This window comes from Pholcus phalangioides, unplaced genomic scaffold (assembly GCF_987345545.1).
Source record: "Pholcus phalangioides strain wild (caught in Gottingen) unplaced genomic scaffold, Ppha-v1.0 ptg000009l_1, whole genome shotgun sequence".
Taxonomy (NCBI): domain Eukaryota; kingdom Metazoa; phylum Arthropoda; class Arachnida; order Araneae; family Pholcidae; genus Pholcus; species Pholcus phalangioides.
In genome coordinates this window covers 27,204,557-27,226,390 of record NW_028301602.1, presented here as the reverse complement: position 1 = coordinate 27,226,390, position 21,834 = coordinate 27,204,557, and the positions used below count along the sequence as shown (strand labels likewise).

The 21,834-nt window shown below is 34.1% G+C and overlaps 1 protein-coding gene across 3 annotated transcripts in view; it reads right to left on the bottom strand.

The window, feature by feature from the left end:
• The window catches only part of LOC149082625 (uncharacterized), a 33,348-nt gene extending 12,517 nt beyond the window's left edge, over positions 1-20,831 (bottom strand). For 2 of the 3 annotated variants that reach the window (XM_089235890.1, XM_089235891.1), the window contains exons 1-16: positions 20,596-20,831; positions 16,934-17,044; positions 15,940-16,005; positions 15,344-15,437; positions 14,567-14,646; positions 14,356-14,462; positions 13,245-13,475; positions 13,046-13,122; positions 11,569-11,690; positions 11,241-11,313; positions 9,938-10,032; positions 8,910-9,007; positions 7,329-7,506; positions 5,398-6,405; positions 2,022-2,095; positions 602-775 (exon numbers count right to left, since the gene is read on the bottom strand). In XM_089235890.1, the coding sequence (XP_089092016.1) occupies positions 602-775; positions 2,022-2,095; positions 5,398-6,405; positions 7,329-7,506; positions 8,910-9,007; positions 9,938-10,032; positions 11,241-11,313; positions 11,569-11,690; positions 13,046-13,122; positions 13,245-13,475; positions 14,356-14,462; positions 14,567-14,646; positions 15,344-15,437; positions 15,940-16,005; positions 16,934-17,044; positions 20,596-20,598 (2,591 nt within the window). In that variant the 5' untranslated portion in view covers positions 20,599-20,831. The remainder of the gene's footprint in view (positions 1-601; positions 776-2,021; positions 2,096-5,397; positions 6,406-7,328; positions 7,507-8,909; positions 9,008-9,937; positions 10,033-11,240; positions 11,314-11,568; positions 11,691-13,045; positions 13,123-13,244; positions 13,476-14,355; positions 14,463-14,566; positions 14,647-15,343; positions 15,438-15,939; positions 16,006-16,933; positions 17,045-20,595) is intronic. The other variant, XM_089235892.1, reaches the window with a different exon arrangement.
• Positions 20,832-21,834: the final 1,003 nt, after the last annotated feature.

The window sequence follows — 21,834 nt, the reverse complement described above, 5'->3', positions numbered from 1 at the left end:
CACAGCTGCCGATGCAAGTGCGTAAATGTTTTAGATTGGGCAACCGTCTGTGAGGAAACCACTCACCGTCGGAAAACCTCATTTGTGCTGCCTCTGTGATACTTCCGTTTGCAGCTCCGTAAATGAAATGTCTGCTTTCTCAGTATTACTAAAGTGTGGCAATTATCCTGCATGTTACAACTGTTAAAATGGTTGCACGCTGGAATAACTTCACAAGGCTGGCATCTGCATCTTTTATTCACTGTGACGTAGATTTGCAAACGGTTTCTTCTTCCCCAGATTGTATTTGCATGCCTGGTGTTCTTTTTGTCCCAATAAATTTCAACAGGAATGCTGTTTTGATGTTTGCAGAGCAGCTATTTTGAAACACGCTAGCGCATTTGCATTTCACGTTAGACCATGCATTCTTTGATGACAATTGTTGGTATTGATGTGTATGTAAACTTTTGTACTGTACCTCTTAAAGTTCTTCCAATCTTTTCTGAATCGCCCTGTATAGTCAATTCTTTCAAATTAATCTGAGAAAAACATATTCACATAGCAATATTGTTCATGCAAAATGTAAAGCTTTATAGAACATAAATTTGAATAACAAAACTACCTCATATTCCAACCAGCATAATGGACATAGTATCGCTTCTCTCCACTGTTGACTTCGGCCTTCAAAACCTTAGCTTCATATACTTTTTGGGTCCTACCCCTACCATATTTCACTCGAACTCTATCACCAACCTCAACTTTTTCTTTAAAGTCATTTTTATCACCAGAGCCATCTCTGTATAAAGGAAGGAAAACCAAAGCAATTTAAAAAAATTGCAATTGAAAATTCAACACAAAAACTAAATATATATATATTATACAAATATATTAATGCTTGCCATAACCCTCGTACTAGCTAGCTTAGAAGCAAAAGAGGACAAAATACTTTATCATAAAAGTGAAAGCCTCATTTTCTCTCTCACAAATCCCTAACCATCATTTTACTGGTCCAAACTTATATTTGAGGAAGCCATTGAGATTTTGAAATATGACAGTAAGCACTATATATTCAGGGAGAATTTCACCTCAGCTGCAAAACAAAAGGGGGTAATAGATGAAGTCATGTAAAACATAAAATACCATAGCAACTCTGTCCTATCTCTAACCATTTTTGAGTTATAGTAGAAAGAAAATGTGTCAATTCTGAAAAATAACCCATAAAGTTTCTGAACGACCCACACGCAAACTAAGCACATATTTTGAAAAAGCAGGAAAAATACAATAAGGTGACACCGTTTCTATTAAGATATATTGATTTAATGGTGAGTTACAAGCACTGAGAGATTGATGAAGTGCAAAATTGAATTGTCGCCAAAATCTGTGATTGCCAATTTTGTGAACACCCTTCTGGTTACATTTGGTCAAATTTACCTAAAACATGCCCATTCTATCAGTTTTTGAAACAGACTACAACAAACCATATCGTGTTCTTGTTCAGTAGAAATTTAGCCATTTGTTTGCAATGCATCACTGAAATTGTTGTTTGTCAGAGCAGACATTTGAGGATCATTCTGCAACAGCAACAAATTGACTTTTCATTTTGTGAATCTCTCAGGGCTCATAGCTTGGAATTGAATCCAAATATCCGGATGGAAATTGTGTCACCTTTTTACCTGCTCTTACCAAATTTGTGCTTAGTTTGTGTTTAGGCCTTTCAGAAACTTCACGAATTCAGAAATTTTGACTTGACACATTTCCCTTCTATTCAACATAACAACGAAAATGGTAAATGGTCAGAGATTGAACTGAGTTTCTACGGTGTTTTATGTTCCACACAGACTCCTCTATCATCCCCTTTTAGTTTGGCAGATCGGATTAGATGAAATTCATCCTGTATATCAAATTCTGCATTTACAACCTTTCCCAACCAATGTTGTGTACTTTTCCTAGTCCTTTTTCCATATAAATCTTGAATATTCAAGTATAATATTATGAGTTTGGTAGAATATATAAAAAATATGCAAGAGTGCCAAAGAGCTTACTCATCATCAGAGTCCATGAAATTTGTCTTGGAATTATCATCTGTTTCTTCTGTTGATAAATTCTTTCTTTCACCCTGAAATAATTTACAGAAAATTCATTAAAATAATTTAAAACAAAATTGTTACACATAGTGAATAACTGCATAAGTATGTATTCACAACAATGGCATTAAGTTTCCAGCATCAAACCCAGAAAAGACACAATAGAGATAAATATAGAGTGAAAGAACTTAATTTTTGAATCTAGCAAAACACGGGGCTCTTTAATAAACTGAAGAGCCAAAAAAACTGGTACAGGCATGCGTATGCAAATAAAGAGATATGGAACCAATCAGAGTACGGCGCTGCGGTCGGCAACGCCTATATAACACAACAAGTGTCTGGCATAGTTGCTGGATCGGTTACTGCTGCTACAATGGCAGGTTATCAAGATTTAAGTGAGTTTGAAAGTGGTGTTATAGTCGGCGCATGAGAGATGGGACATAGCATCTCCGAGGTAGTGATGAAATTTGGATTTTCACGTACGACCATTTCACAATTGTATCAGGAATCCGGTAAAAAATTAAATCTACAACATCGCTGCGGCCGGAAAAAGATCATGCAAGAACAGGACTGACGAGAATCATTAAACATGACAGACGTGCAACCCTTCCGCAAATCGCTGCAGATTTCAATGCTGGGCCATCAACAAGTGTCAGTGTGCGAACCATTCAACGAAACATTATCGATATGGGCTTTCGGAGCTGAAGGCCCACTCGAGTACCCTTGATGACTGCACGACACAAAGCTTTATGCCTCGCCTGGGCCCGACAACACCGACATTTGAATGTTGAGGACTGGAAACACGTTGCCTGGAATGGCGAGTCTCGGATCCAATTGCTTCGAGCTGATGGACGTGTACGGGTATGGAGACAACCTCATGAATCCATGGACCCTACATGTCAACAGGGGACTGTTCAAGCTGGTGGAGGCTCTGTGATGGTATGGGGCGTGTGCAGTTGGCGTGATATGGAACCCCTGATACGTCTAGATACGACTCTGACAGGTACGTAAGCATCCTGTCTGATCACCTGCACCCATTCATGTCCATTGTGCATTCCAACGGACTTGGACAATTTCAGCAGGACAATGCGACACCCCACACGTCCAGAATTGCTACAAAGTGGCTCCAGGAACACTTTTCTGACTTTAGACACTTCCGCTGGCCACCTAAATCTTCACCCTCAGATCTTCACCCCCTTACTCCTACGGATTCATGGTGTCAATTACCTCCAGCACTACTTCAGACATCAGTCGAGTCCATGCCACGTCGTGTTGATGCACTTCTGCCTGCTCCCTACACGATATTAGGCAGGTGTACAGTTTTTTTTGGCTCTTCAGTGTAAGAGCATATACTGTTACTTTTATTTCAAGTTTTAAGACATGTTTTCATCAAGTTTTAATCATTAACACAAAAGTTATCATCAAACCTTGGTGTATCTGAACTTAAAACTATCATATTGAATGCAAAGACAAAATAGACTGTGTGTTCTTTTGTTGTTGTTTTTTATCCTTTTGAAAATTTTTTCTAATAATATACATGTAATACAAAAAACGAAGCAACTCTTAAATGAGGTATTTTTAGATGTTAACACAAAAAATTGAAATTAATATTGTATTCCCCTGCATTAGCCGGCATTCAGTAAAAATTGGGGGACACCAACTTTCTGAATGTAAAAGTGTGGTCCATTCCTGGCACGCAGAGAAAAGCACGGTTCAATGAGAATCGCATGATACATTGAGAAGACTTGCATCAATCAACTAAATACAGAATAAAAAGATAAATCAGAATAAAATAAAGGTAGTTTTCACTTAGAGCAAATGTGTTTTTTTTTCCAGGAATTCGATAGCACGATAATAAAAAAATTTAACATTGATTTATCATTCTAACCTAATTATCACCAGCCCAGTACGAAATACAGATAATGTGGTTTTTTGTTGTTGTTTTTTTTTTGGCATATTCAGAAATTAAAGAAATATTTTACTATTAAATTCTAATTTTCTAGCTACACTGTATGTTGTCAGTACGGGTAACCAAGTTACCCCCTTGTCCACTCATATGCAACTCGCAGTGTATCAATATTTACCTCAGTCTATAACGTGTTGTGTATAATATGTTGTGTGAAATTTTCATAAATTCTGAATAAAGATAATTTTTTTCCTTGAAAAAAAATACACTTTTCTCAACCAGATCATAGTGAAGAAGAGATTTTAGCAGGTGGTCAAAGAAGACTTGGGCCATACTGGAGGTTGTGCATGTCTGATGTATGTGTTGTGAACATGACATGAAGTCTGTTTCTGTGTAATGCTTGTTATATGCAGTTCTACCATCAATTTTTCTAACTGCGAGTGAAGTGTAATTATTGAATAATTGTATCGTAGTAGGTCTGTTGCTCTTTGTGCCGAGACTTTTTACTGGGAAGATCGACTCTCATTCACGCCTCGAAGTTGGGAACCACAGAAAATCAACTTCGGCCAACCACCACTGTGGCAATGGTGGGATTCAAACCTAGGTCCTCGTAATGAGAGTCAGTCATTATGACCATTTGGTTAAAGAAATATGCTATCGCTTTTATATTATGGTATCATGTTTTGCAGTGCAACTCTCTAATATATTGCTCTGCTGAAACACACATGATCAAAAAATACAAAAAAAATACTTCGCCATTTCAGCTCATCTAACTTACGAGAACAAATATGTTTAATGTCTGAGATTTGCAATGGTAACAAAAAACTATCTTCAACGCAGCTGATAAAATGCAAAGGATTTGAAAATGAAGAGAAAGTGTATGGCTAAAATCAGCCAATTCAATTTTGATCACTTTTGTTGCACTATGGTCATTTTCTACACACGAGGGCAAATTAGACTGTGACCAACCAAATTAGACTGTATTGGTGATTCCAAACTGCAGGTTTTTTTTTATATATACTCATCGAGAGGGTGTTGCGCTAACCCCTTGATGTGGGACTCCCTGCAGTAGCAATCGTTTTCTGTGGCCATGTCGCCGTTTCTGTTGTACCCCTGCATCAGGAAAGCCCCAGCATCAGGAAGAACAAGCCAGGTATCAAAATCACATCATCTCTAAACAATGCCAATTCAATCCATTCTTTGAGTTTAGATATATGAGATTTTTCTGGAATCTGTGACACAAATTTCCCAGCATGTCCTGAAAATACAGGTATTCCCAGCATGCAGACTAATGCAGGAGAATATGCTATATGCATTGAACAAATAAGAAATGGAAGTCAAAGTATTGTTTTAAGACTATTTGGACTGAAGACAAGTTGAACATGCATTTCAAAACAAACTAAATTAAATTTGACATAAAACACTTACAAATACCTGGCTAGTTAATGAGTCCACATCATCACCATCTTCCACTTTTACTAGATCTTGTTGAATTTGCTCAACAGTTACTCCTGTAGACCTTGCATCAGGCAATTCGCTATCCAAACTTTGCAGATCAATCTTTTTCTCTTTTGCAGGCGGTTCTTTCTTGATGATTTTATTTTCTTGAAGGCATTTAACTTCAGTTTCCTCTTTCAACAGTTTTGTATCTGGACTCTTCACATCACTTTCTGACTTGATAGCATTCTCTTCTTTGATACGCTTCACGTGTAAATCTGATTTGGGTTTTTCTTTCTTGTCTCTCAAAGACTTACCATTATTATTTTTATCTCCATCTGTCTCCACAAGTTTTGGCTTCTTATCAGTTCCATCTTCAGATTTCTTTAGCACCTCCTTTTTGTCTTTGAGACTTTTGTCTTCGCCTGTAACTGATTTTGATTTCTCATCTTTAATCACTTTTTCTCTCATTATCTTCTCCCATTTCTTTTCTTTAGGTGGAGTTTCAGTTTTTCTAATAGATTTGTCTTCTGTTGAAGAAACTTTTTCAGTCTTCTTCTCTTTTGTGAAACGGTCTTTGCTGTCTTTAGAGGATGAAGGGGATCTCTTCCCAGGAGAATCTCTATCTTTCTTATCATTTTCTTGCTCCACTTTTGTAGATGATCTAGTCTCTTTCTTTTCAGGACTTTCTATTTTGTCCTTTTTCATATCTTCTCGAGTGCGAGATCGAACTGTTCTCTGCTCTTTGGTGTCTTCATTTCCATCCTTTTTGTCTTTATTATTAAGAGACTGAGATCTAACCAATCTTGGTTTTTGTTCATCTTTCGGTTTTAACTTTACTTTTTGATCTTTCTCTTCTGACTTTGGTTTCTCAATAACTTTCTTCTTCATCTTATCCTCTGATTTTGTTGTTGTTTCAACTTTCTCAGATTTGGTTTTACTGCTAATATCTTTCTTCTCATTTTCTACTGACTTGTCTTCTGGCTTTTTCTCAACAGACTAGAAAAATCATTAAATGAGTTGTCAATGTTAAAATTAACTGAATCATAATTTAAAAAAAAAATTGTGTAGCATCAATAAGATTTTTTACAATCATTCAATAACATGTTTAAGAATTTATTTTTAAAGTTGCAAGATACAGAAATAATTTTTTTGAAATATGTCAGGACCTCAATTTTATTATTTTCAAATATTCCGAGTTAGATGTTTGGTTAGACGGAATAAAATTTTGAAACTGCTAGAGAGAATACAGAAAATAAAACTAAGACACTGATCTGAAATTAGAGCACTTCCCTGCCACTCATATTTTGTGTTCATAATTTATTACTCTAGGTCCAAATTAATTTAGTCCAAAACAACTTATTAATAAATGATATTGTCATTTAACATTATAATCATCCTTCCTCCCCTTTTCCTTTTTTTTTAATGTATTAAACATACTACCTTTTAAAAAAGATTTACAGAATTTCATATATTTTAATACCAAAGCAAACAAAGAATTGTAATTTAACATTATAATGAACAAATAATTAATTTCTCAGACTAAATTTTTAAAAAAATCATTTATAACAAACCACTACACGTCTTAGTCCAAACAAGTATGAAGAAATAAAAAATATATATTTAATTCTATAAATGTTCTAAGATGGTGGTAGGTTCAAAAAAATCCAAGCGAAGGCAGTTTAAATTTGCTAATCTTGTCATTGTTCACCACTTGTGGATTAACATCAAGATATAATTTTTTTTCCCTGCACATATTTCCAATTCTCATTTCTAACCCTTTGCATAAATTAATGGTCTTTAGATTATAGTCAACTTCAGCATATATTTTTTATGATTTATAAGCAGAATTTGTAGCAGTTTGGATAGGAAAATTTCCAAGTCTTTTATAAACACACATGCAAACAGAAAAAATTAACTACCTTATCTTTAGGCTCTTTACTAGAAGATTTATTACTCTTTGGAGATGCTGTATCCCTATCTCGATTCCTTGTTATGATTATGTTTCTGTCAGACCTGTGCCTGCCACGAGTTGAACGTGTATTAGTTACCATTGTACAGCCCAATTTCCTATAGAAATCCTCGAAACTGTGCAAATACCTATTCATGAATATAATAAATCATTACTTGACATCAATGAAAAATTAATAAAACTTTGCAGAAGGGAAAAAAAAAATTTCAAAGAAAACTATATCTTTTAAGTAAAATCAAACTGCTAACCCTTTGAGTGGTTTTTGAAATTTTATTGATCTACATTATAACTGCCGCAGTGGAAATCACTAAACATTAAAAAACTTGCCACTTATTTTCAATAAGAATTTTTTTTTTATAATTGCATGAGCTGAAAAATACTTCGTCCCCTCTAACCGAAAACAATAATAATAAGGGAAGAGAAAAACTTTGTAGTTTTCTGTTTTTCATGTTGTGTGCAATAATGCTGTGCTACCTCGAATAAAAAGGAAAAACGTGGCCCCGCTTATTCTGTTATCAGACTTTTAACAAAAGCTGACTCTGCCCACTGGCAGTTGATGGACAGGATTAAGTGGGATAGCAAACATTTTATGAGGGAAAGACTGTTTTACTGAGTTAGCTAGGCTAATCAATGCCAGAATGAGAGGGTTTTAAGAACCAGAGGTATTTTGTAATTGCCAAAATAAAGCTGACCAAGTTCGACAATATATCTCAGGATTGCCGCTGTAAGGGTTAATATACTTTACTTGCATTTTTCTATTTAACACCAATATAAAAATAAAATTCTGATTTTATTCATGAAATGAAAACTGATAAGCAGCATTATATCTGAAACCACAGGGTATCAGCTGCAATCTGAAAGCAATAGTAATTATTACAAAAAATCTAGAACTAGGCTATTTCATAAATAAATAAATAAAATATATATATATATATATCAGCTACAAATGCAGTTTTGTAAAATAATAAAAAATATTCTGAAATGTATAAACACAGAATTAGACAAATGAATGAAGCATTGAGGGAAAAGTCTGAAAAGGCTTTCAGAACATTTCCACTCTTAGAACAAAATATGAGGGCCATTCAGAAAGAAACACATGTACCTCACCATGTAAATTCATATCCTTGCGATATTGTGAAATGAGTTTTTTGATATCTATACAGTATTTCCTTTGCTGACAATTTCTTGTTCACTCATTTCATCAAGCATGATATATAGCAATTGTAATCAGTGATTTCCTTAAAAACTGAGAACACAGCAAATCATCTATAACACAGCAATAACAATATTATGGAGGAATCATTCTCTTTAACAGAGAAATTTTAAAAATTTGTCAAAATTTAGCTTTGGTTAGGGGAGATGAACATTCGTGATAATGAGCAAACCGCCATCTATGTATCATTACAGATGATTTGCTCTGTAAAACTGACAAATTCATAAAGACGTGTCGCCACATCACAGATGGCTCCATTATGTTTGCATTTCGGTGATCTGATACTTCCAGCATATATAATTTAAATACACAACCTACCTTTTGTAAGCTACTTTGATTTGATTGGATCCAGATATATTAGAGGAAGGTAAGCCCATCTTCATGTAAACAATTTTCCATTTATTTTGATTAGTAACCTATGCAAACAAAAACATATATTTATTGTTTTATTTGAATATGCATTATGATGAAAATTAAATAATATTTAGAACAAGCTAAATGCAAAGGTGCAATTGAGAAAAATAATAATTTCCATTCTCCATGACACAGAAGTAAACTTAATTCCCCTGGGGGAAAAACAAAAACCTTTCATATATGTATTTATATTTTTCAACCTTTTCTCAATTCCTCGCTTCACTTGGTGAAGGGGCACTGTAGCCCAAGTCGGTAAAATACTCACTTAAATTACCAAAGGATATTTTGAGGTGGCACAAGTTCATTACCCAATTCATCTGTCAGAAACTTCCAACACAGTGAGATGGCAGAAATATGACCACAGAAAATGATTGCTACCACAGGGAGTCCCATGCCAAGAAGTTAGCATACAAATTTCTTGGTGAGTATAAAAAAAGGCTGAATGCCTAATGCTACCATTGTGAATCAGCAATAAATTGTACGCTCTAGTCTAATTAGCCCTTTTGTGCAGAAAATGACTGTGGAACAAAAATTATCAAATGATGATTACTTGCCGAAGCTTGGTACTCTTGCAATGGCCACTTCAGTCTCTGAATTTGATTATCTTTCATTTCCTTAACTTTTTTTATGGTTATAAACAATCTATTAGAAAGAGTGCAAATAGTAGCTGAATAGTCAATGTATTATTCTTGAATTTGGTAAGTCTCGAGTCAAATTCATATGAGAAAAATAGAAGAGCAGAGTTATATTTTTCAACTGCATGATCTTAGTAACTGTTCATGAAATATCACAGTGCAACAAAAAGCGAATTAGACATTGTGTCCACAGTTTTAATTCAATTTTTAAAGAAAGAAAAGAAATTTATCACAAAAATTAATAATATGACAGTGAAAACAATATACACAGAATATTTATCAATTCTGTTCGCTTACCCTGTTGTAGCCACCCATTTTGTGAACAACTTTGAATAACTTGTACAGATTCAGATCTCTACTACCCACAGTTGGAGCTTTATTTATAGGCGTCCCTGAAACACATAAAATAAAAAAAAACTTTATAGGTGAATCTATACAATATGCTAACACACTTTTAATCCATGAAATATATTTTACATTCATTTCATCATTTCTATAGTTATCGACAAAAGACTGTTTTTTTATATGAAGGTGAAGAAAGATTGATACAGTAAAGCTTCGATAATCTCAGGTGGATGGGACCAAGGCCACCTTGGATTATAGAAAAACTCGAATTATCTGAAAGACAATAAAAAAATGTTTTAAATGTTGGTTTTATTTTAAAATAAAAAAAAAAGACAAGCAAAAAAGCAGGACCAGCATACTTACCGTATTTCTATTCTTGAATAAAATATAAATGCCATACAATGTGTTTCAAAAAATGAAGAATGTGAAAAGGGTGTGAAGATGAGAGAGTGATAGAGTCTGAGAAAAATTTGGGAATGGAATTGATGGTGAATGATGCTGGGACACTGATATCTTTCAATTGACTATCCAATGATTTTACTTAAGCAATTAAAGGACAACACTATTTTCCACCATTATGAAAAAAACATTAAAATTTATCTCCCTTTCTCTGCGACCCCCCCCCTCCCCAATTTATCTATATCCATTCAAGGAAATCAAATATTTTATTTTTATTACACTAGTTATACTCATAGGGCTGGATGCTGCCTAGTCCCTTTCAAACAAAAATTACTGTACAATACGTACATGCTACTGGGGGGAAAAAGTTAAGTTCCTGGAGGGGAAAAAAACTGAGTAAAAAAGTCTCGAGAAGGAAATTAAAAAATTCCCAGTGCCTCGAATTACCCGGAAACTCAAAATTTTGGGACTCTAATTTTCAAGGCTCAACTGTACATTATTCTCACAATCAAAAAGTTTTTATCATTGAATCCAACATGATTATTTATTATTGAACTAGCAGTAGGCAAATGTATCCACATCTCAAGTTAATAAATAATAGGATGATTCCTGACTATGCATTACTAAATCTGTCACTGACTGCAGCTTGATGACTATGTGTGTTAAATTTGGCCATAAAATTATTATTATAATAAGTTTTCTTATTAACCTGATTTCTTCATCAACCCGATATTCCAAACACTTACAAGTCACTTTTATGATAAATTGCCATGTTCTATGTTCCCATATAAATTTAACAGGACAAATAGCTCATAATGACATAAAATTTATATTTAATAACCAAATGGAATTTTACCTCTTTCATCCATGAATTTATACAGCTGAGCAACAAATCTGTCCTTTTCTTCACTGGGTTCATCATCAGAAGACTAAAACAAAAACATTTCATTTTATAAGTAACCAAAAAGACATACAATATAACAATTTCTCATTTTCAATACAAAACTCACTACACATCACACCAAGAAATAAGTTAATTATCATCAACAATTATTGCATTATCCAATTTCTTTGGGTAATCAAAACGGTAGTAATAAGCTAAAATTATGCTCTTAAAAACTTGAGTGCTATGGCACTCACTTTGAAAAATAATTATTATTTATTGGTATTAATTTTAATCTTACATCAGTGTCAGTGTCTTGGCTTTCTTCATCAGGTGAAGGGATCTCAAAACTCTGATAGAGAGCTTTATCCCAATGGGGTGGCAATTCCCCCTTTTCTTGATATAGCAAGGCTTTGTCAACAGCTAAAAGATGCAATCATAAGCAATTGAATTGAAATTCAATAAGATGAAATTCATATTTATAAGAAAAAAACATGAAATAGTATCAAAGGTGAGTGTTTTAAAATTAAAATTCTTTTTTCCCCTTCAAGCAGACCTTTTTTGTGTGATCAAAACCTAAATATAATTCCAGATCACCATGGACAATTATGCTTATGATTCACTTTTCACTCACAGCACAGCAGGGTTGTAAGCAGATTGACTTTGGGAAGGGGCAGACTGGGTTTGGGGGGGCACAATGAATTTGTCCCAGAGAATTCTCAGATATCAACCTATGCAAAGCATTTTGAATTAACAGAAAATGATTAATATAGCATATAAATGTATTTTCTTTCTATCTTTCCATGATTTTACAACGATATTTCAAAATATTATTAACTCTTGATCATCTTGGCACAGGGTACAAGCCCCACCTTGTCGCTCTCTGCATACGCTTCTGTAGCACAGGAATTCTTAAATTTCTGCCGCTGAGCAAATAACTGCATTGCAAAATGGATTCTCCATGATTTTCTTTAAAAAAAACTGCTTGTAAACATTTAACTTGCTTCCTAGCAAGTGTGTTTGTGGATCACAGCAGATATATCACATTTATCATAACATATATATGTCAGTGATCCAAATCCAAAGTCTAGCATTTCTCAAACTGGGTGGCCATTTTGCACATTGCCAGACTTAAGGCACAGGCCACTTTTTGAACATGCTAGATCTCACACATAGACAGGGCAGTAACCGGGATTTTTGCCGCCCGGGGCAAACATCTATTTGCCACCCCTAACCTTAAAATTCAATAATTTTATAACAGCGTTCTGTGTTCCCACCTAAAACTGTTGCCCCTGAATTTTGCCACCTAGGGCAGGGTCCCCCCCCCCCTCCAGTTCCAGCCCTGCACAACATAGACTCATACACAAATATAAATTATAAATGAGCCCATGTACCCATAGGTACAAAAACTACATATTTAAACATTTTTACTTGAGTTGCTCTAATGATCATCCAATTAACTTATTTTTCAAAGCACAAGCAAACAGGGTGGGGGAACTGGAAGAGAAATTTCAAAAAATCCAATTGTATTTAAAAAGATTCTAGTATTGTGTTAATAATCACAAAAATACAAATGCAGTGGCACACCATGATTTGACAGTCTTGCGATTCAACTCAAATTACTTAGAATTGTGCATGCATGCATGCATGCAATTTCAGATACACCTGTAATGAGAATATTGTCCCATATTTCGAAGGTGTTACAATTTGAAATTGTTTAGTGACAAATTTGTGTCAAACATTGAGGCACTACTGTAGTCAAGCAACAACTAGTTTACCTGCTCGTAAATTGCCATCAGCTTTTCTGCACGCCTCTCTGTTGAACTCTCGAGTGTCTTTTTTATAAACTTGATAGCTAAAAAAAATATATTTTATTAATAATTGAAAAGCAAGAAAATGAGACAAAAAGTGATGAAGTTATAAGTCTTCCAGATATGATATGTTGTTGAAAGTTGTGTGTAACAGAGTCATTCTTACTATTTTCCATCTTTAAAAGACCTGACAAAGTGTTCTTCTTTGGTATTCAACTTCATAGAATCTTGTGTGCTGCTATCTGGTGTAACAATCAGACCAGGATACCAAGAATCCTTCTTTCGTTTATCACCATAATCTACACATACCACTTTACCAACATCAGGGTCTTTGTCCCTACTTCTTCCTGGTTTGGTCTTTTTAGGTAATAGTTCCTCATCACTGCTGTAATAATCCCTATGATAAAAATGAAATTTTTTTTTTAAATGCTTCAGGTCAATTCAAAATAATTCTACAACTTCACAATCAAAAACACACGTTTTCTATTGAATGTATTAGTTTTGGACAGAATTGAAACCATAACTTCCTAAACTAATCAGTTACATTATGAAATCATAGTTTTTTCCCCTACCATCTCTATGCTATTTCATTGAAAAAAATACAACCTTTTGAAATTGAATTAGTCATTCCAAAACTCATATTTTTCCTGAAATCAAATGTTTGAACTTGTCATTTCTGAACAAAAATCTGAGAGTTTAGGGGGAAATTTCGAAACATCCCATGTTCAGATAGGGTTCAGACTGTTATGAACTTTGCATATTATTTCTATACTAAAATAATCTTTATAGAGACATAACTTAGTGAACAAGGAGTAGTGAATGAATTGATGAAATTACAAATATATTCTTTTTCATTTTCGAAAATTTCAATTAAATAAAGTGCTATCTTAATACAGGCATGTCATTAATAGTACGGTTATATCAAAACAGACAAACAATAAACACAAAATGTTATGAGAGAAGTCCTTTCCCCAAAGTTCTTAGACTCGCCAATAACACTGTCTTTGATTTTATCCCACTTTTTATCAAAAGTATTAAAAAGGTTGTAGTTGAAATGTAAATCTTTTAAACTTCAATGTAGGTATAAGCTTCAATATAGCTTCATAGCAAAGGCTAAAATAATATTTTTGAGAAAGAAATTTTTTTAAGATTTCAGACCAAAATTTCTTTACAGCCATTTGAAATTGGCTTCAAATATTGAACTGAATTTGTTCATCGAAGCTTAGAAAATGACCTTGGTATGGTGAATTGGAAAAATATATTAGAGCAAATCTTACAATGCAGCAGAATTCATAGTTGACCTCCTTTTCCGTTTAGTTTTCACTGCCCCAATCACTGGAGTACTAAAGTGTTCTGGATTTGTGAGTGGAAACTGATCAAGAGTCTGAAAAAATAAAACATGCTCATTGGCATAAAACAGAAACCATGCATATTATGTTTAAAAAATATATTATATGTGTTATTTTATAGAAATCTAAATATACATACCGGACTTTCAGCAAAATGTCTACCACTTTTTAAGCACAATGATGTCCTTCTCAGTGTAGTTTCATCACCATCATCAAATACTATGAAAAATATGAAGATAATAATCAATTTCAAATAATTGCTGAAAAAAATACAATAACATTATTCCTTTTAGAAGTTTGAATGGATATGTCACAATTTTAATATAATTAAATTCAATGAAAAATTGTTAGGGGTAAAATCCTTCTATGCTGTTTATGTAAAATAGGAGGTGAATATGGGGGGAAATAAATCCTGATTAAAATTGTTTCCTTAATTTAATAAATTCTTTTTAAGTGTATCGTCACTTCAATTCTGCCTTTCATGAACAAATCTATCAAGTTTTATCTGATTCATTAAATCAGGATTTGACATTTTTCAGCAATAATAATTATGAACGATGTCATCTTGTACTTGATTATTCAGATGAATCAATTCATATATTTTGAGAATACATTTGGGTTACGAGCAATGTTTCCTCATAGCTACACCACATGAAAGGCTGAAATTTTTTTAAACATTTTAATCAAATCATTGTTAATACTTAATCATTGCATACTCAAAAATAAAAATTATAACTTGTACACAAGAAAAATAAAAATAAAGGTAATGATACGAAATAGAAATTGATGAACAGTTGAACTGATTTCAACTAATTATTTTAAAATTCTTTGAACTTGTTGGTTCATTGCAAATGTCTAATAAGTGAGCACAGAAAAAAATATTAAAAAAATATAATAAGTCTGAAGCAATACCCACCCACAGTGTATTGACTGTAATCTTGCATTTTATTGATGACTGCATCAAGAAACTGGTTTTTATCAGGGTGACGAGCTTCAACTTCAGCTCCAATCTAAAAAAAAAGATGGGAGGGGGAAAAAGTATAAATATATCAGTCAAATTACACAATAATATACTTAAAATAAAAAATAAACTTCTCATACAATACATAATCTAGTAATTAGTGATAATAAAATTTCTATAATAAAGCACAACCTATCCAGTAATTCAGGACTTGACAAATTGAAGAAAAATTTAGGCACCAGCCAAATTTCTTAGGAGCCAAGTATATTTTTTCCAAGGAAGAAAATAGTTTTAAATAGTTTTTTTTTCTTTGTTTTATGTCGCCTTCCCGTGTTAGTGAACATGCTGAAATAATTTCTGAAAATTTTATTTCCTCCTTTCAAACTCCTATTTACTGATCACACATGGAAAATATATTTTAGATGTCTATATATATATTTTTAGTCGCCACTGAGACCTAGCACCTTCGTCAAGTCCTGTAGTAATTATAGTGGTATATTCATTTTTATGACACAGAAAATTGTTTTAAATAAAACTAAAACTTAGCTCACCCTAAGTGGACCGCGAATTTGATCATCAGGCAACATCAATGATCCTTGATTGTTTTTAAAGGTAACCTGCAAAAAAAATCATCCATCATGGAATTTACAAATCTTTCAGCTTATATACTTTTAATAAATTGATAATCACTTCATTTTCAGCTATTTTTGAACTCAAATATCTCAGTGAATAGAATAATATTAAGTGAATATTGAACTTAAAAATAAAGAATTATCTTCTTTTTTTGGGCTCAGGAGAAACAGGCAACTGAAAACTCAATTTTCTAATTGAGTTTTCAGGACAAGGTGACCAAACAAAAAGTTAACTTTTTAATTTTAATAACTATATTACTCGATTTAATATGAATGGCATATCTGAGGTCCATACGTTATTTGGATACTCTTCCAACTGGAAGTATGGCTCTAGGATCAACAGTTCACAAGTTATCACAGGATAAAGGGACTTTTATATGCATTCTGTAGTTGTAATGCTACACCACTGTTTCATTTGAGGCACCAAGTTTTATCTAATATGTTATGCCGGTATCACCTTTAACTTTTCTGTACTCACAACCAAACTTTTTCTTTTAGTTTAATTCATTCCCCACATCACTCACAAACAAGACATTATTTTGCTATTAACACTTTAAAATGACTAATAGGCTATACTTTTCTTTAATTATGTTTAATTATTAAGCTATCTATGAACAGAAAAGTTCATCTTCATATCATCAGAATAATATTTTTATTATTTTAAATTGAAAAAATTGTTTTTTAAATTTAGAGTCCATTTTTTTTCTGTGCCTTGTTATAATGCATTCCCCCTCCCCCCGCTTTTTTTTTTTATTATTCCACAACCCCCTGAGAATCAGAGTATTAAGCAATAAGCAACCTAATTAAAGGTTATTATTACTTATCTTCACAGATATATATATCATAATAATACAAAAAATTTAGTAAATATTCACAACATATTTATGAAAATATGCTTTGAATGGACACATACCTTGCATTTAACCATCCTGCTGACCTTTTTAATTTTGGCTTCACAGAAAGCTCCTTTGTATTTAGCACTGACATCAGTACCCACAGTGAGATATGGAGGCTCATCGGCCGCCTATTTCATAGAAATTATAAAACACATTCCATGAAATGATGAACTTGCACCCTGAACAACTTACAGAACTGAATCTCAAAATTACTGAGCTATTATGTCTGATGTCATAAGACTGAAATGAAAATATAAGCGCTATAATTTTAGGGCTATATATTTTAGGGTGCCTGAAAAATTACATATGGAGATAATGGGCAATAGCTTAAAGGAAAAAATGTATAGAGAGAATAGTATTTCATCAATATGACTAACACAAACTCTTCACCCGTTTTACTCTAATAGTTTTATACACCTTCAAGCTTCCAAAATCTGCATCTAAAATGCCCTATTCCCATCAAGACAGTGCTTTCAACCAGGGTCGGTAGGTTTTTGATGGTTTAAACCCATAAAATAACTTTGCAGATATATAACCACCTTAGCGCCAGCAACAAACCAACCAATGCAAATGAAATTTGAGAAATAGGTGTTTCCGAGTAGGCATTTGAGAGTAATCATTTGATCATTTTTGATGCACCTTGGTCATTTTCTGCACATGAGGGCTAATTAGACCGCAGGACCTACAATGTATTGCCAATTCTGAATGGCAGGCTTGTTTTTTATACTCATCGAGGGGGTTGGTGCGTTAACCTCTCAATGGGGGACTCCCGGCGATAGCAATTTTTTCTGTGGTCATGTCACCGTTTCTGTTGTACCCCCCCCCCTCACCATTTGAGAGTAATAAGAAAAACATAACTGTAGCTCTAGCGGTTACAGCAACAAAGTTTCAAAAAATTTGAATGGCAACACCCACTTTTAAACAATGCAAAATGACGGGTGCAGTAAAAACCATGAATGGCTTTGAAACGGTATATTTGGCATTATAAACACTGTGCAGGGTGCATGTAAATAAATATCTCACCAAGGGGTTGGTAAGCTAACCACTCCATCAAAAAGCTCTGTAAATCGGCAAGAATTCACCAGATTAAGCAGTTTGTGCACCAACCACCTTGGTGCGATCTTCTTTCTTTGTCACCGGTGTGTTTATGGTGCTACGGGAACCCTTTTAATGTCATTCATGTTTTTACTGCGTCAATGTATTTTGCAATGCATAAAAGTGTGTTGCCATTCAAGTTCTTCGAAATTTTGTTGCTGTAACCATAACCATGAGAGCTAGAATTTTTATTTTTCTTCTCATTCTCGAGCACATATTTGGAAACATCTATATAGCAAATTTCTTTAACATTAGTTGATATTTGCAGCAGCTACGGGCTCATATATCAGCAAAGTTATTTTATGACCACTCTGCATTTGTTGCACTCAATGTAATTAAAAGAAGGACAATGATGTGTAACAAGAAAATGGGATTACATAAAAATATATAAAACCTCAGTCAAGAGGAGTCTCATTCACAGAACGCAACTGCAGATACTATTGTCGCCAATTCAGAAATTAAATGCAAATACATAAATACATATTAGCAAATAAAATCTTTCCAAATTCACATAAACATGATGTAACTACTACTTTAAATGATAACTTTCAGAAAAAATGTCTTTGGTTCCCAACTCCTAAAAAAGAAATGTTAAACTACACATTTAATGCACAGACATGCATATTTGAAAGCAACAGTGATGTGTGTGTACACATATAACCACAAAAGTATAAAATTCATTATAATCACTCAAAAAACTATATTTGCAACAATTTCACAGTTATTCCTTAGTTATTAAATGAAAGGATTTCAATTATTTGAAAATGATCATGAGATGGGCCTACAACATTCTCAATGATATAAATACTGGATTGGGCACCAGACACATCAATGGTTAATGATGAAATTGATTCCAATTATAAAATTTGCACTTATTTTTATAAACTAAGGTTATAGAAAAAGCTTGAGTGCATTCCGTAGATGAGAAATGCATCATCATTGAATGATGATATAATATATACATCTGAGAATATTTTAAATGAGAGATTCTGGTTACTTATCAGCTAACACTGTAATTGAATCTGATTATGAAATCCATTTTTGATTAATTTTTATAAGGTTTGGCAAAGAAAATGTTAGAGTACTTTGCATATATGACATACATATAGTTCAATGAGAATTTACACATAAAAAATGTTGCGGTTTCCTCCCCCAACAAGACTGATAATTTTGGGAACATGATTTTGGTTACTAGACACTTGATTGTAAGAAATGTGAGAGTGCATTCCATAGGTGGCATACATATATGAAAGAGGAACCTCTTTTTTATTATAACAACAGGGTTCAATTTACCACCTCATGTATATGAGCCAGAAATGAGGACACCTACGAACCAGACATAGCATAAAATAACATTACATAACATTAAATAATTTAAAGATCTTTAGTACCTCATCTTGCTTTCATTTCTCTTTCATCCATCTATGAAGCTGTTCAGCTCAGCTTTTATATATTTTTATAATAGTACTTGCAGTGGTATTCACTGACAGGAATTAAACTAGTCACAATTTTCGGATAGAAAATCTACCCAGATTGGTTAAAAACCTGAATTTAATTAACCAATCCGTGTCTATCTCCATCCGAAAATTGTAAGATAGTTTATACCCTGTCTGTGAATATCACCCTTAGTGTTTTACTTAACTGATCCTCAAATTTTAGGTCATGCCTAGAGGAAATTAAACAATTTTCCATAGAAATAAATGGGAAATCGCATTTCAGCAACCAAATGTGATTCTGGAATGAATTGGCTTCATTAGCCATGTATCTTTGTGAAAGTTAAATGTACTCCACACATAGGTTTGAGCACTTGGGTCCTCATTTGATTGAACCCAGGGAGCTTCAAGACATTCTCTTTGCTTCAGCTATAGGTCTCTACTGTGATCCTTTTTTCTTCCACTTGCTACTCTTTTGGGGAGATAGTACAACAGACCTCTGATTGCACCGCTAGGTTCCATGGAACCACCCGACCGTAATTCTAATATTTGTAGATATAATTTCGGGTACTTGACACATCATCAGCTAACGATTAAATTGAATCTTATAAAATTTATGTACTTTTTGTTGTTTGAAACTTGGTTATAGAAAATGCTAGACTGCATATGCATTATTCATAGATGACACATCCAACTTTCTTCTCACACACTGAAATAAATGCCTACACTGGTCCTACATGCAGTATCTTGTAGATTTTCTCACTTCCATTTTTCTACAGGCAAAAACTTGATTTCAAATTTAAAAAGCCTAAGCAACTATTGGAAATAACTTAATCAATCCGATAGATATGATCAACGAAGTGACCATCACAAGAATCAACGGTATCTAAAGTGACGACGCCGAGGAAGACCAACTGATGTCAATGAAGATCTCTCTTACCTAATAGTGACAATTTTGTTTTAAAAATTCAACATCATGTTGATTTCTCAAACATGTCATTGACACATGTTGTTGTCGATCGTGAAATTTGATGTTTCGGGGGGAAAACATGTTATGAACAACAGCTGACCTTAATACATAGCGTTCTGTTTAAATACATCCATCGGAAAAAAAAAGCAAACAAATCACCATCAAGGGTGCATCCACTCACCATTTTTGTAAAACAAAACCTGTCAGCTGTTCTTGATCACGTTTCGCGACAAACTGTACGGTCATCAGCTGCCTTTTATTATTATGCAAATCTTTCTCCAAGAGTCACATCAACAACACATTGAGGAGAAACGCTCACGAGAGAGAGATGACATTATGACAACTCCATTTTCCTCCTGAGAGTACACACACACACACACACAACAACCAGCAGCAGCAGCAGCAACATAAGCACATAACGGGGGGAGGGGAGAGGATGGTGGGAAGGAAGATTCCGGCGATCTGATTGGTAGACAGATCATGTGGTACAACATACCCAGAATTCCCATCGCAAAATCGTGGCCTGTGGCTAAAGTTGTAACATAGAGGCACCGTCTACGGACTTCATAAAAATGATAAAATAAATTTAATTTTTGAAAATTACTTCTTTCAAAATAACTTTGGGTTCGATTTCAGCAAATGAAAAAATTGAGAAAATCTCTATGAAATTTCTAATCACTCTCCGAAATGATTTTAGTTGGTCGAAGTCCGTAGTTTCGCGTAGAGAGTGTCCTTGCTTATGACCTTTCGCATGTCCCGTCCCTTCTTGACAAATAATTTTTTGTCAATATCAATGACTGCTTTTCTTTAATTGTTGAACAATTTTTCTCTCCATGATAGACAAAGGTGATCAAACGAAGCAGCACAAATTCCATCCAGCAGAACGAGTGAAGGAAAACCGTAACGACGACCGCAGAAGTCGTGGCGGGAAATGTGAAAACAGAACTGGAATATTTCTCCACGGGGTGGCTCCAGAGTTGTGTGGTCCGGTTGCAAGTGACGACAACTAGATGCTTGGTCCGTCGGGGCAACCGCGTAATGTTGAAGGAGAGGTTAAAAGATCAAATCTTGCCCCCCCCCCCCTCAGTATGGTGGCCGGGGCACAAGACCCGCCTGCTCCTCCCTAGTTGCTACCCTGGTGCTGATCATATTCTCTTTCGTTGATTTGTGAACCAGGCGTAAGGGAAAAAATAATTTCAGCAAAATCCCAATCGTGAATGTATAAGATACAGCAAACTGATGCATACGCATGGCTTATAAAACTCTGGGAGTTTCCCTAAGTCATGTTTCTCTGATGCTGCTTTTATTCCAGAGGGGTGCTAAGATATCGCACGGTTTCGAGTTCCTCCTGATTTCTACTCATACATAGCTAGTGCCATTCACAGTTGCGTCAAAATCGGGTGTGGGTGGTGAAGCATTA